Here is a 15000-nt window from a genome sequence, read left to right on the forward strand (position 1 = left end):
ATAACAATACATACATATACACACACATATATATATATATATATATATACATTTATTACACACACACATATACACACACACATACATATACACACACAGAAATATTACATGCTTAATGTTTTGTTAAAAATCAAAAAGATCTTAATTCTTAAGCCTTCAACACCACCTTTTAGTCACACACCCAGCATAGCTACGCAAAATAAAGTTTCGCTCAAAGGAAAATGAAAAGGGTGGAGTGCGGTACTTCTGCAATAGGAAAAATAAAAGCAGACCCTCCCCAAACAGAGAAAAATCAGCTGATTTTAAAACAAAACTTGTCTCGCTAGCAGCAGTAGAGTCCAGTAAGGGAAGAAAAATGCATTACAAATTCATCTGAACCAAATGCAGACTCTTAATAAATTAACCAAACTGGTACAGAAGTTTAGAGTAAGCTGTCTGGAGAGGTCTTCTATAAAACAGTCAGGCACCTCCTTTACAAGGACAACCTCTTAAGGGAACTCCATTAAGTTACAAGTAACAGACCTGCCCTGCAAGCAGGCTTCACTACTTAACTTAAAAAAATGTCATTGCAGGGAGTTTTACATACACCAAACAAAGCTGTACACTGGCTCCTATTGCCAAGCTGACACTCTTGTTTGAAAGACTATCTCTGTAAAAACGAAAAAAATTTGTTCGAGTTTGGTAGACAATACGTTTGTAATCTAACCCACAACTTCAACCATGCTGTAACTGTTCCCCCGCTATACCGCAACATCTAAGCACTTACTCATGCTGATGCTTCTAACACATCATCTAACAATTTCAGCAAGAGAAGCCAGAAGACTCAATGTATAAAGAAATCTACTTACAGCTTCCTGTTCTTGGGCGTCAATCTTGGCTGACTGAGTGTCCACAGGCTCTGGAACTTTCAGTGCACTGAACTAAAAGGAAACAAGCAAACATTTAACAAAGTACATTAATCCAGATATATTACAGCTGAAGTTTATTCTTCTGGGAAATTATATATATCCGAATATAACCACGTATCACATAACACGACATCTAAGAAGAGGATGCACTAAATACTGAAGAAAGCAAAGAGGAAAAAAAAAAAGCACAAACAAGTTCGCTGATTATTTTATTTTTTTTAATTGCATTTTAATTCATTCATTTGTTTTCCTATTTTTACTGGAGGTAGAACAGTGATCAATCAGGAATAATTTCAAACTCTGCCCTGGAGAAAAATATCAAGTGACAAAATGAAAGCTTAGGTTTAAACCATCTTGACCGACAATGCAATACACATAATGTAACAAGTTAAGACTATGCGAACATTGTACAAGCAAGTAAAGAATACAAACATACAGTAATAAACACCTACTTTGGGGCTAATAGCCATAACTTCACCTATATTCTATTTTAAAGTAATTTAGCTACAGCAAGTAGACTGTAAATAGGGGATTTCAGGAAGCCAAGTATGGTAAAGTCAGGTTACGATGGGTTTCAAGAGGAGGAGGAGAAAAACTAACCAGCTGAGAACTGTAATATGCGAGAGTGATTTATACCAGGTTGCTCCTGGTGAGAGGCTAGGTAATACCAGGTTGCTCCTGGTGAGAGGCTAGGTAATAGCAAAGTTCAAGAGGCAGAGTTAGTTTCTAGAAAATGCTGCTGAAGTCTGATCGAGAAGTATGGAACTTGGTAGAACTTCATTGGCAGTACATATATACACCAGTTCCACACTTTTTTAAAATAAATTATTACCAGGTACAGGATTATTAGTGTTCCAATAGTGTCTTTTAAAGATACCCAAAAAGACAATAGTTTTCACACCCAGCCCTCAACCTTCCTCCATCCCCTCCTCCTCAATACTTCTGTTGCCCTGTTCTAGGTCAATGTATCCCACAATTCCTCTTGCACACAATGTAAGTATTAAAGCTCTCTAGAGGAGATCCCGCCGAGAACTTCTTAACGACAGGCTACTTCTTTCTAATGGCCAAATGCGGACCTATATTTGGCATTTTTAAATTCTTTAGAAATAAAGAATTTAGAGTGGTACCATCCAGGATGCTTCAAGAAAATCCACACAAACAAACAGTAATACTGCACCACAAGTGTTTTTAGAGATCAGTGCCATTGGCACTAAAGCAATGACTTTCCTCAAATTCTATTTATTGCCTTTTGTTTACTACTAGATACACGATTTACAGATCACAACGAAGACTTTCCAAATCCAAAATGTATTTTATACACACTGCTTAAGATCTCTATACAGTCACAAGAAATGTTGCAATGATACAGTGAAAGCAAACCTCAACCTCAAGAAACATATGAGCACATTAGAGCCATCTCCTGAACTGCAAGTGATCCATGGTACTAACCATAAAGGGGCTTACATTCTCACCTTGAATATCCCACCTTCAAACATTATGCAACACTTTGGTCTATCACGTTTTATTTACAGCAATTTGTTAAAACAAGCAAGTCGGCTGACCAAGTGACCCTTTACAGATATGACCCAAGCTCTATGCAAACCACCACATACAATCTGCCAGTAAAACATAACCTTCTTACATTACTAACTTTAAATTATATCCTATTCAAATGCACAATGAATTATCTGAAAAATTGGTCTCTAGTCTAAAGTAATTCACTTTTTTTTTTTTTAAATTGAAATTGGCCATTATCGTTAAAGTACAGACGGTTTCATTTATATGATGTTCTGTTTCAGTTTTAACTTCAGCAAAAAATGCAGGAAAATGGTTCCAAGTTGGAGGGCCAAGTTTGGCAAAGGCTCTCATCTATAATGCACCAAATCAACGTTTACTCAAAGCAATGCTACCTTTCCTGATACCTATCAGGACATACACTAACCAAGTATTGATTTATAAAAAATGGTGCTAAGCAATATTTTAGCTCTCCTAGGTATGGGAAGCTATTCAAATATCTTCATCACATCAGTGGTGGTGTATGTCCATAGCATGTCACGTTCTTTAATACTTGCAATTTCTACTCATTTCAACTTTGAGTACTAAAAGTAGAGGGCATATCTGATTTTTGGAATTAGAACATTTCTGGCAATGGAACATCATGAAATTGGTGAGAGAAGGTTGGGAAATTCTGCAAGTTAAAATTGAGACTTTTGTTGACAATCAAGTCTATGTGCAATGTGAACAATGTGCAGGGATCTAGTAGGATTCCAAGATACATCTATTATCCTACAATAAGCTTTAATACATTTGCCTTTGACTATGATAGACACCCTGATCCCTTGAGAGGGGTGGCAAACAGCTAGATTTTCGGTGGGGGGATGGTCAAACATTCAATACCCACCTGTAAAGCTTAGACAAATTTCTTTGGGCAATTTGTTGCAGTTTAGGGTTAGTTTTCTTTTACGTTTAACTAGGAGATATTCATCACATATTGTGCTGAAAAGTACCTATATAAAAAAAAAACTATCCTTTTCATGCAGTGGCAAACACTCCTCCTACTGCAAGCCTTAAACACAGTTAAGAACTGCCTCATGCTCAAGCTAGTCTAATTTATTCCAGCTGAGAAAATAAATACCTAGCAAACATGGAGGCACTCCTTTCCCAAACAGAGGCATGCAACAAGTATTGGACTGTACCACCCCCACCCATACAAAAGCAACATCGTAATACAGAAAAACACAAAACTGTCACATACTGAGTTGGTTAGAATCATTGCCCAAACCCTTTATAAAGCTAAGACTAGGGATTAGTTAATCCCCTAAAATATGTACATACCTACTTCACTCGGAGGGAGACAGAGTGAGAGTGAGTGTGTCATTCTCACAAGAATGGACAACAGCGTTACAGTTAGCTGCCTCTTGTTAGCCTGCTTAAAGACACATCAAGGGCCTCTCCACAATGACAACAGGACAGCAGTCTACATGGAAGTAAACAATATGGCACAAATTCAAGGACATGCAGGACGACACCGTGGAGCTTGCCATACAAGTTTCAGTCACATATAAGACTGGTTATGAGTGTTACCACTCCTTCACCAAGAATAATGCATAGATCCAAGAAAAGATAAATTTAGTTTGACAACAGGTTACGTAGCTGGTGTCACTCCGGGGGGGGGGGGGGTCCAGTTTATTTCTCTCTGGGGTGAGAGGATAGACAATCCAACGTGCTTTTGCAAAGGATGGTTTACATCATTAAAACAAATAATTTAGTCAGTGTGCAAAAACTATTACCAACTAAATTATTAACAACACATGGTTCAAATATAAAGACAGCACCCACTCTAGACCTAGGTTATGTTTACCCATCCTGCCACAGACTGTGGTGCCTATACTACCAATGTAGGGCATGCCCAATGTTTCCTTGATCAGGTTTACAAGAACTCCCTAGATCAACTTGTCCTCAATTCCACCAGAGGTAGGAACACACTCAACCTGGTTCTCAGAAATTTAGCTCCACCCTCTGTCCCCTCTCATTCGTCAGGTCCCTCATTAAGTCAGAATACCTACTGATTACCTTTATTTCCACAACTTTCTTCAGAGGCTTCAAAAAGGCAAACCATTTACAATTAAATGACAAAATCTCTAAATTAATCCACAAACTTCACAGTTAAGGATATGCATCCACTTACACAAAGGATGTCTGTGCCCATTTAGACAAAAATGTATTAATCTGGAAGTCCCAACTAGAACCAAATATAAATAAATGTGGTAAAGTGTCAGTCAATACAAAACTATAGCAGAAGGAAAAACTGTTTTATAACCACATGGGGTCAAAACACCTCTGCATGAAGATAATACAAAACCTCACTAAAAACACTGGAGGCAACAATAAAATACCAGCAAAGCATGTCATTAACTCAAGTTAGTAACCCAGGCAAAGAAGTCTACCTGTGTTAAAAAGTTAATTCACAACACTACTCTGAACTTTTCCTTAATGATGCTTCCTACTCAAAACCAGAAGGACACTGCTAATATAGGAGCAAGATTTGGAGCAAACTTCTCTCCTGACACTATTATCCAAACTCTGGTCATCCCTGATCATACCTCCATCAAAGGATCATGTCCTTCCAAAAGGTACTCTCAAAAGGCCAAAAAAAAAAAAAAAAATAGATCCCGACAATACTGTTTATTAGGCAGCTCAAACATGCATTCCGGTATCTCCTAAAACTGTAAAGTCTATGTCCTCGAATTCTGATGTGCCACAGTAGTGAAGCCTCTCCACAACAGAGGACCTACCACAAACCTGAAAATTACAGACCCATTAGCCTTAGGGTATGATTACCAACCTCAAATCGCATCAAAATTCTGACTAGGCATGGCACACAATTCAGTTTTGTAATGGGTAGGTCATGCTTGCCAAGTCTTATGAATTTCTTTGAAGAGGTCATGACATGGGCAGTGGGCACACTCCCCATGCTGCCCATCTTGATTTGGCCACAATGCCACATGACAATCAAGTAAGTTTTATTAAAAACACTGATCCTCATGTGGAAAGATGGACAACAAAACTGGCTCAAAGACAGAAAGCACATTAGAATCGACAGTACCTTCTCAGTCTGAGAGAAAGTGAAGTGGTACCACCCAGGTATCTGTTGGGTTCCATCATGTTAGACATTTATTTCTCTGACCTCAAACTGATAAAAAATTATCTTTGGTTAACCAATAGGTGTAGTTGTCAAGTCAATACAAGATGACTTACACCTTACAAAATGAACAAGACTCAGCACCTGCTTTTAGGAAACCGCATCCTTGCATATGAGGCTTACCAACTTGAAAAATGCACAGGTTAATAAAAATCCTACCTCAAAAATTTTAATGAGCAGGACAGACTGGAAACACTGTCACTACACTGTGCGTGTCATACGAGTGCTTGGGGGGGGGGGGGGTATATGTACACTTTACCAAGCCTGCAAGGATCCCATTATCTTTTACCTCCTTTTTTTTTTTTTTTTTTTTAGCAAGTCAACTATTGCAACCAACACTACAACAAGAGCTCTCAACTTACACCAGAAAATAAAATTACACGAGGGAGATAATTACTCGGCACCCACCTCTGCTCTTCAATAGGCTCTTCCTTACAGGTCATGCACCGAGATTCCCTGCTGCCTTTCAAACAACTTGGGCAACCAGACTGATATCTTTGCATTTACTCCTGGACTTAACAGATGGTAGAGCCAGATGGCTATTACTGGCAAGGTGCATATGGCTTCTCGGTAAATTGCCTTGTATGTTCCTATTATACCATAAATGCAAGTACAGTGTTGTAAGCAATGTGTGTTGTCAGTACAGCTCACAGATCTACCTATTTTCTGCCAGAAAAAGGGGAAAAATAAATAAAAAAAATCACAGTAATACATTTCAGTTTGTAGATTAAATTCTCCAGGATCTGTTCCCAACCTCAACCACACTGTAGCAATGATCATTTATTAGGACCATCCTAGCCTTTGCTTTCTTCCAGACTGGCTCCTCAGAGTCACTTCTGACTATAATCTGCGATGTGTGACTGAAAACACCATCACAGTAAAGCTGAATGCCAAGTAATTTCTTTACCATCATCTGTTGTGTACGACTGCCAAAAAGTAGTGAAATAAAATTACTGTGGCAGTGTTTTAAGTGGCTACTACAGAACAAACCACCCCCATGTTGACTGCAATAAAATTAAATCAAATCAGAAGATATATTCTTCTGTCAGCAGTGCCTACTGTTACCACTGTGCCCACTAGTCTACCAAATTTCCTACCAGCAATTAAAAACATATTTCCAGAAGATCCAACCCTAGCTCATGACAGTGTAGTTATAGGACTATGAACTGCTAGGAAAGCACTACAATAGCCTTAAAATGGGAAATGTGTTGGCAACCCACGTGCAGTTAAGTTTTCAATACAGAGGTGAGAAGTCAAAACAGCATAAATACTCGGCACCACATATCTGTATCACTACAGGAGACAAGTAAACATTTCATCAGTTGTTGAGGCATTAAACACAGACTCCCTGGTGAATACACTATCAACAGGCAACGAAGTAAACACTTTTGTGCTGCAACAGTTAGAAAAACTTAACAGCATATCTTACACTCAGAGGAACCTGGTTACACAGTAGGTACACAAGTCATTGTACCACTGCATACATCACAGATAAGCAAGTTATAAAATACACTCTGCAACTTAAAAATAAGACAGCTGACAGCCTGAAAAAGATTTGGAGCTCTTAATGGAATTTTTTTGACTAGGAGGTTTGCTCATCCACCCCCCCCCCCAAGTTAGATTCTTCTTGTCCACTTTGTTGCCTTTTGGGGATGTTTTTTGTCTCCTAACATTTGCCTATACAGGCCTGACCCTGTCTATGGTCCTGTCTTAGCAGCACAGTCACTTTAATGGAGACTGTTACCTTATGAAGCCCTTCCCCTGTAGTGAGGAGTGTGTACGCAAGTGTAACGGCACCAAGATGGAGCAAGCAAAACCACTGTACTAGTTTCTTTCCTAAAACACCGGAATATACAAATGAGCTTGTATTATTGCTATTTGTATCACTGGCCACATCAAACCCAAGATCTCAATGGCATAAACTCCAACACTGCCCCCAGAAGAAAATACAGTACGTCATACACAACTTCAACTCTCTTCCTACTGACATCAGGCAGGCATGTTAGGAAAAGTAAAATGCTCTTAAAATAAGCCTACAGAAAGTCACCTTTATCCTACAGATTTCTTACAAGGACCATTGCTTGGCATGTAAAACCACAGCTAACCCTTTTTCTATCTGAAAATTTCTAGCTGCATAACACAAGTGGCACCAGCACAAAAATCCAGTAACTTACCGTTTAATGTTAAACGGTACCCACAAACTACAAAAACGCCAGTATAATAAATTACCACCTGTGATACTTGCAGTACCCAAAAACTGACAACAGAAAAAAATGCAACACAAAATAACAATCCAGCTTTTCAAAGCCAGCAAGTCAAGTGCTTAACTCTGAACCATAAAAGCCAATGTTGTTCATGTCCTCAATGAACTACAAAGTGCTTTCTTTTGTGGACCATACAGTACATCACTTTTTTTTTTAAATGCCTCTTTTCAAAGTACCTTTAATGACTTTTTGAAAAGTATCTCGAGATAAAAACTGAAATCATATTTCTGGAGTGTGAATCAATGTTCATTAACTACCAACAAATGCACCACTCCACCACAACTACTTTTCAGCCCGGAAAACGTGTATAGCATGGTCTCATCTGTACTTGAAAGCCGTCTCAAATTTTGTTAGCAAAATAGTGACAGCCTTCAATTTCACTACTCGAAGAAGAAATGGCACAACTTTTCAGGTCATGAAAAAAACTATGCAAAATGGACTCCACAAAAGTGTGTGTGGGGGACTTCTGGACGAGATCTCAATTCAAACAGCAAAATCAATTGCTACAATACACTTCTGTAGAGATGGCCACTTCTGACCAGTCTCCTTAGTTTCTGGCTATATTTGGGATTACTCATAGGCCACTTCCTTCAGTTTCATTAACTCAACTCTTTTCATTTTTGTAACTTTGACTCAGACTTTTGCCCTTATCACAATAACCTATTTGCCTTTGGCAAGACCAAGATGTTAAGTGAACAAAACTTTCAGTTCTACTTCTTTCTGATCATTAACAGCTGCAACTACGTTGCTTTGAACAACTCAAGCACTAGAAGATTACAACACAGCAACACTGAGCCTGTCTACTGCTCAGTGTTGTTGTGTTGTAGTCTACCGCCACACCTCAAAATTTAAGAGATGCTGGTATATTACCCGCAAGCAGCTTCATTTAAGAGCTCTGTATGAAAAACAGAATCAGTTAAATCTGGGTACTCTAACATCAGACATCTGCTTGCACAGGAATACAGGAAATGAGATAGAAAATAGTAGATCAGAGGAAGACTACAAGTTAACACCTGCTTAAAGGCAATACACATACACAGACTGAAATGCTCTAACAAAAATTGCTTTACCTTTTTCTCAAATTCTTCCACCAAGCCAGGTTTAGCTACAGCTGTCCTGTAGTACGTCCAATCAATTGCTGCTGGTTTCTCAGGAAGGGATGCCAACCTACGAGGGAGAAGAAAACTTAGAATTAACAAACTACTTACTCACATTAAAATGACTCAGCAGTTTATACACACACGTGTTGAGAGAGCTGTGTAGCTTTCAAGGTCAAAGCACTCATCCTAACCATCTAGAAATTGTTCAAGCAAGAGCAGAGACACCAAACTTCTGGTTATACTTTTGCATCTTCTGGGAAATGAAAGGTAAGGTCTCCAAGTCTACAGGACCACCACTATCTTTAAGAAAGCAACACGGTGAACCACATTTAATAGAGACAGAAGTGGGGGGGGGGGTGTACACAGTGAACAGGGCTCGTTACCAATCCTACAGAGAATGCAGGTATAGATGGCTGGGATCACAGTTCCTGAATCCAATGGCTGTATCTGCTCTACAAGAAGCAGAGAACTACGATTTGAGGTTCATGCCAGCGATAGATTCACTGCACATGAGATGCACATCATACAATACTCATATGCCACAAGAACAGCTCTACACTAGTCCAAATGCAGGCATGGCAGTCCAAATAACATGTGGATGTCAGTAAAAAACACACTGATTTACAATGGCAAGACTAAAAATGCAGGACTAAATGCATGTGTGTGGCGAAAGGGAACTAATATATGCACCTCAAACATTTCAGACTAAGACACCACCACCACTCCAAACCTGAATTTTGACACTGAACAGTTTTAACAAATGAGAGTACTTACTTTGCTGCAATGGCATCACTGCGTGTCTTGAGACTGTTGAACATGGCTTTCTGGTTTGGTGGCACCCTCTCTGCAAATGCCATCCAATCAATGGCTTTAACAGCAACACGGCGGCCTGCCATCTTCACGGTCCTGAAGTCAAAACAGACCAAGGTGAAAATCAGGGGCCTGGCAAGAATAACTAAGCTGTCAAAATAACTGCAACCACAAACAAGGATAGGGAGAAATGAATAAAAGGTCAGTGCACCATTAAAAACGGATTAGAACACCAGATTCTGAAAGTTGGCAGAAACATTTTCTGCTCAGCAGAATTCTTAACAGTCAATTTAAAATTAGGATCACCAAGATTTAAAATGCCCATAGTGCAAATATATTTAAGTAACTTTATTAAACTTTTTGCCAAAATACATAAAGTCTACAAGCATGAACTATAAGACACCAATTAACCAGATATACTTGAAGAACATGAAAAAAAATAGAACTGTAACTAAACCGCCAAAAAGATGAAAGTAGTAAACTTATATCAGCTATGGATATAAATGTATACAATATTTAGAACTGGAGCAAAGCATCCTTCCCTACAGCACAAATTTTCAAAGTGATCAGACAACTTAAAGTTGTTTTTAAAAGCCATACTTCCTAACAATCCACTGCTTTGCAAAATGTTTCTCAGTTTGCTATGTCCCTCAAATTTTGTTTTATTTTTCAGGAAAAAATCGCTAGTCGGGAAATAATGCCAAACAGAAATTCATACCACATACTGTTCAGGGGTCTATATTATAAATCGCGAAATCTGACAATATCGAATACGATATTGTCGACAGAATTGACAAAAGTGACTACATCGAATGTTTTAAATGGAAAATCTCTGTAGGGGGGAGATTTCAGTTTATTTCAATATAGTGCGTTCTCGGAGTTGGTATATTTAAGTAGCAGGGGGGCTTGCCCCCCTGCCTACACTTGTAATTTTTTTTTCTTGTAGGGATATTTTTATTTAATTTCGATAGTTTAAGAATTTGATGCATAAAATTCGATCTTTATGCATTCGAACTTTTAAAAACAGTCGAGATTATAATATAGACCCACTGTTCAGAAAACAACCCATGTAGATGCAAAGCCTGAATTAGACCCATATTTTATCAGATTTTAGGCCTTTACCCACCCCCCCTTACTTCTGGCTTTCCCCAGAATTCTTCAGCGAAGAAGTTTGGGGCAGGCACTTAACAGGAATGCCTAACAGACATGCATTTCTTGAGGGGTTATCCACAATGAGGCAGTATGGGAATTTAAAACATCTCAACTTGTCAGTTTTGTATTATGACAAATCTCCAAGTAGAAGCACAGACCAATCAAAAGCATTCCTAACAGCAGATCTGAGACTTTACCACATGTAAATGTAATCAATCTGTTGCTTAGTGAAGTAACTCACAGTGGCACTTTAATCCTACAGATCTCCTAGGGGTGCCTACTAGATTCTAAATGGAACCATAAATGGGCATTACTCTATAGATTTGTCTCACCATATCTCAGACAAATACTGGACACAGTCAGAATGTATCAACAAAACCCCACTGCAAAACTTTCAAAAACAGATTTTTAAAACTGCAGCCTCTCTTTGCCCTCTGGTGTGTATGCCTGCATCAACAATATCCAAGGTTTATGTAAAAATAAAATTTAAAACAGGAGCCAACAGTATGATGATCTTCTTTAGGTGCTGCGGGGGGGGGGGGGGGGGGCACCAGCAGGACACTGCAGCCCAAAACAGTATAGACAATGAGCCTCACCCAACCTCAAGGCCAAACCAGGCAATACGTTGTTACAGAAACGACTGAAAGTTAACAGAAGGCCTTGAATATACAGAATGGGTGCTAAGCTGCCCCACCCCCCACCCAGCCTCACCTAATAAACATAGGGAAGGGACTGTGGAACTGATGAATCCTAGGTAGAAACAGTGAGTCACAGTCAGGTTATTTCCACAACTGTGAGCAAGGAACGAACCCCATCACATAAGAGGTCACAGAGAGTGGCTTCAAATTAAGCAAACACTTATCAAATACCCTCTACTGCAGTGTGCCAAGATAGGCTTTGGCCTTTCTGCTGAAAGGAATCGGCTTTATTTGAAGCGTACGTATTGGATGGGCAAATTATATGCAACCCTTCTTTCACTCTGTGAATAAACTCACAGCACACTTCAGAAAGGGGATTGCAACAGTATCCAATCCCAGGTGATGACAATTAAATAGGCTGTAGCAACATGACCAAAGCCAATTCGTTAGTAGTGCTCACATCTCAAACATACAAATGTGCACTGAACAGACAATCAAATAACAGATCTTTCTCTAAAGCAGACAGTGGCAAACAAAGGGACCCACCAACAACTTCTGCACAGATCAGCTGTAATGCAAAGTCAGAGCATATATCGGAACAAAACATGCTGTTTGCTGTTCCACTACAGTACTACTAACATACTGAAAGACCCCTACTTCCAAAAGGCAACACAGCTCTGAAGAACTATAGAAGTAAAAGACCTCTTCATTTCCATAGAGGAAAGTTCTAAAGATATGTATGTTATGATACCAGACGAAGACCCCCCCCCCCCACATCCAAGTACCAAGTCTGCAAGTGCAATCCTCAAATGGCAGATACACAACTTACAGATCCAGAAAGGTCTTAAGGCACATTTAGAATATGGCTCCTTTAACGATTTCAACACCTGCCAAGACATTTTACCGTCTAAACTATGAAGCCTTCTATTTTTAACCATGAAACCTGCTTGAAGGAGACACCACTGCAGTAACTCTACAAAAAGCAACACAGCTATTGATTAAACCAAAAACACAGTAACCGTTCTGCACTCGGATCTTCAAGGAGGGCTGCTTTTTAGCAACACCACACCTGTCATTCAAAACATGCCTATTCCTTAAGGGCTATTCTTTAATGAAGTTATCAATCTTTTGAAACAAGGAAAGACTTAAGGCCAGCAATAAGCATTTTCTGAACTCTGTGCCTTCTTGTGGGATAACTGGCCCAATTTTATGGTCATAAGCTTGTAAAACATTGGTGAACAATCTGTGAAGAATAAAAACTAAATTTATAAAATGCTAGGATCACAGTGCTACTACTCCGATGTGTTAATTCTACCTTCTACAAAAAAAAAAAAAAAAAAAAAGTGTAACATTTCTTTGTCGTGTTTGACATCTATACCTAATCTACTTCAAGACACAGGGCAGCACAGTGATGCAGAGGTTAACACTGTCACCTCACAGCAAGAGGTTCTCAGCTGGAGTGCCTTCTGTGCAGAGTCTGCATGTCCTCCCTGCGTTCACGTGGGCTTCCTCCAGGCACTCGTTTCCCCCCACATTCTAAGGACATGCGTCTGTAATATTTCTCCCCAGACCTCCTCTGAAAATAGGCTCTGTCCTACTCGAACTTTCCCGGTCAAACAATGTTAAAAATAATCACAATCTGGGCCATTGCATTGAAGTTGTTGCACAACACAAAAAGGTGGATTAGTAGATTATTACAATAGTGAGCAATAGTACATATTGGCCAACTGGGTTTCTGCCTTTGGCTTGGGCAGCAGCTCAGCACAAATGGGTCCTTTCTGAATTCAAACATTAAAGCTGGACATGTAAACAGTAGTACTAACAAATCATTCGCAAAAAAAAAAAAAAAACAAAACTTTTTTTAAAAAATGAGTCAACATCTAAAATGGTGCTTAAAATCAATGAATAGTACAGAGTACATAACACTGTTGCCCCACAGGCAAGGGGTTCTCCTTTTGATTCTCAGCTGGGACACCTTTTGTGCAGAGTCTGCATCTCCTCATCGTGTTCATGTGGATTTACTCTGGGTGCTCCCACTTACTCTCATATTCCAAATCCATGCAGTAGGTGGATTGAACACTCCAAATTGGCCAGAGCTATGAGTGTGTGGTGTGGAAAAACAGCGGCAGCAGGGCTAGCCTCCTGGCAGTGTGAACCTTGGCTCTAGATAATTGTCACAGTTGAAGTAACACCCCAACCCTATGTGCAGAAATGGGAAGACTGGTTGTGGAATAATAGCCATAAGACTGTCAGGATTACGATAGCAGCACCATAATGTAGAGGGATAAACTCTATGGCCAAGGCAACATGGGTTTGGTTAGCAGCTCGGGTGTCTTGAGGGAATGGCAGGGAGAGATGGGTGCAAATTCACTCCCTGAGGGGAGGCATAGCTATAAAGGGGAGCAGCCTGAAGGGAGTTATGGTCCACAAAAAGAAGTAGCCCATGGAAGTTTTCTACAAAATGTAGGGGTGGGGAGCCATGGTAGGTCATAACTCCAATTAGCAGAAGAAACACCGCCCCTCCCCCTACCAAATGCCTTTAAGATTCACAATGGCCCCAGGAGGAGGAGAAATAGGTAGATCACTAATTCAAGGGGCGACAGGACAGATTGATGGAATAAAAGCAAGGAGGATGGGGGGGGGCAGGCTTGAAAGGTCAAAGGCTGACCACTCAAAATCACGAACATTGACTTCAAAAATTCATAACACCTTACACAAGAGAAATGTTTTACATGAATAATGAACTGCAACTCAATTTGTACTTAACTTCCACTGTTAAATCCTATGCGATAACACTTATCTGTATTCCAATTTCTCATTCAAGATGTAAAAGTCTAAGTACAGCCAATACGTTAACCAAGGATTTGTAGACTTGCAGCCATGAATTACAGTCCAGGAGCTCCCTTTTAATTTTAGCATTATCTGCAAACACAAGGGAAGAAAACACTTATCAGACTGTGCCCTAGAAGGCTTTATGCAGCAGCACAGCATACAGCAGATATGCAGCCCCCCAAACATCTCCAACGCCCAAGTGAGAACTGCTCTCTCCAAAGCAAAAAACACAGCATCCATGGGACCTGATGGTGTCCCCGGCTGTGTGCTCCACGAACTCAACGAGGAATTAAACCCACAGCTAGGACAGCTCTTTAATCATAGTCTTACCTCTGGATACGTACCCAGGGAGTGGCGCACTGCAACTGTGGTCCCACTTCACAAAGGCGGTGCCTCCACCGACCCTGGAAATTACCAGCCCATTAGCTTGACAAGCCTTATCTGCAAAGCCATGGAGAGGATCATAATGGACCTCATAAATAAAGACATAGGGAATTTGCAGACTTTGGATCCATCCCAGTTTGGCTTTGTCAAAGGCAGATCATGCCTTCTAAACTTGGTTGACTTTTGAAACAGTCACCAAAGCCATTGATG

At 39.8% G+C, this 15000-nt stretch overlaps 1 protein-coding gene across 2 annotated transcripts in view; it reads right to left on the reverse strand.

Moving 5' to 3' along the window:
- The window catches only part of ATP5PD (ATP synthase peripheral stalk subunit d), a 197146-nt gene that overhangs the window by 110268 nt on the left and 71878 nt on the right, over window positions 1-15000 (reverse strand). For both annotated transcript variants that reach the window (XM_044068806.1, XM_044068808.1), the window contains 3 exons: window positions 9749-9880; window positions 8945-9041; window positions 849-920 (listed from right to left, as the gene is read on the reverse strand). In XM_044068806.1, coding sequence (XP_043924741.1) covers window positions 849-920; window positions 8945-9041; window positions 9749-9870 — 291 coding nt within the window. In that variant the 5' untranslated portion in view covers window positions 9871-9880. The remainder of the gene's footprint in view (window positions 1-848; window positions 921-8944; window positions 9042-9748; window positions 9881-15000) is intronic.

This window comes from Protopterus annectens, chromosome 4.part0 (genome assembly GCF_019279795.1).
Source record: "Protopterus annectens isolate FY-2018-M chromosome 4.part0, PAN1.0, whole genome shotgun sequence".
Lineage (NCBI taxonomy): Eukaryota > Metazoa > Chordata > Ceratodontiformes > Protopteridae > Protopterus > Protopterus annectens.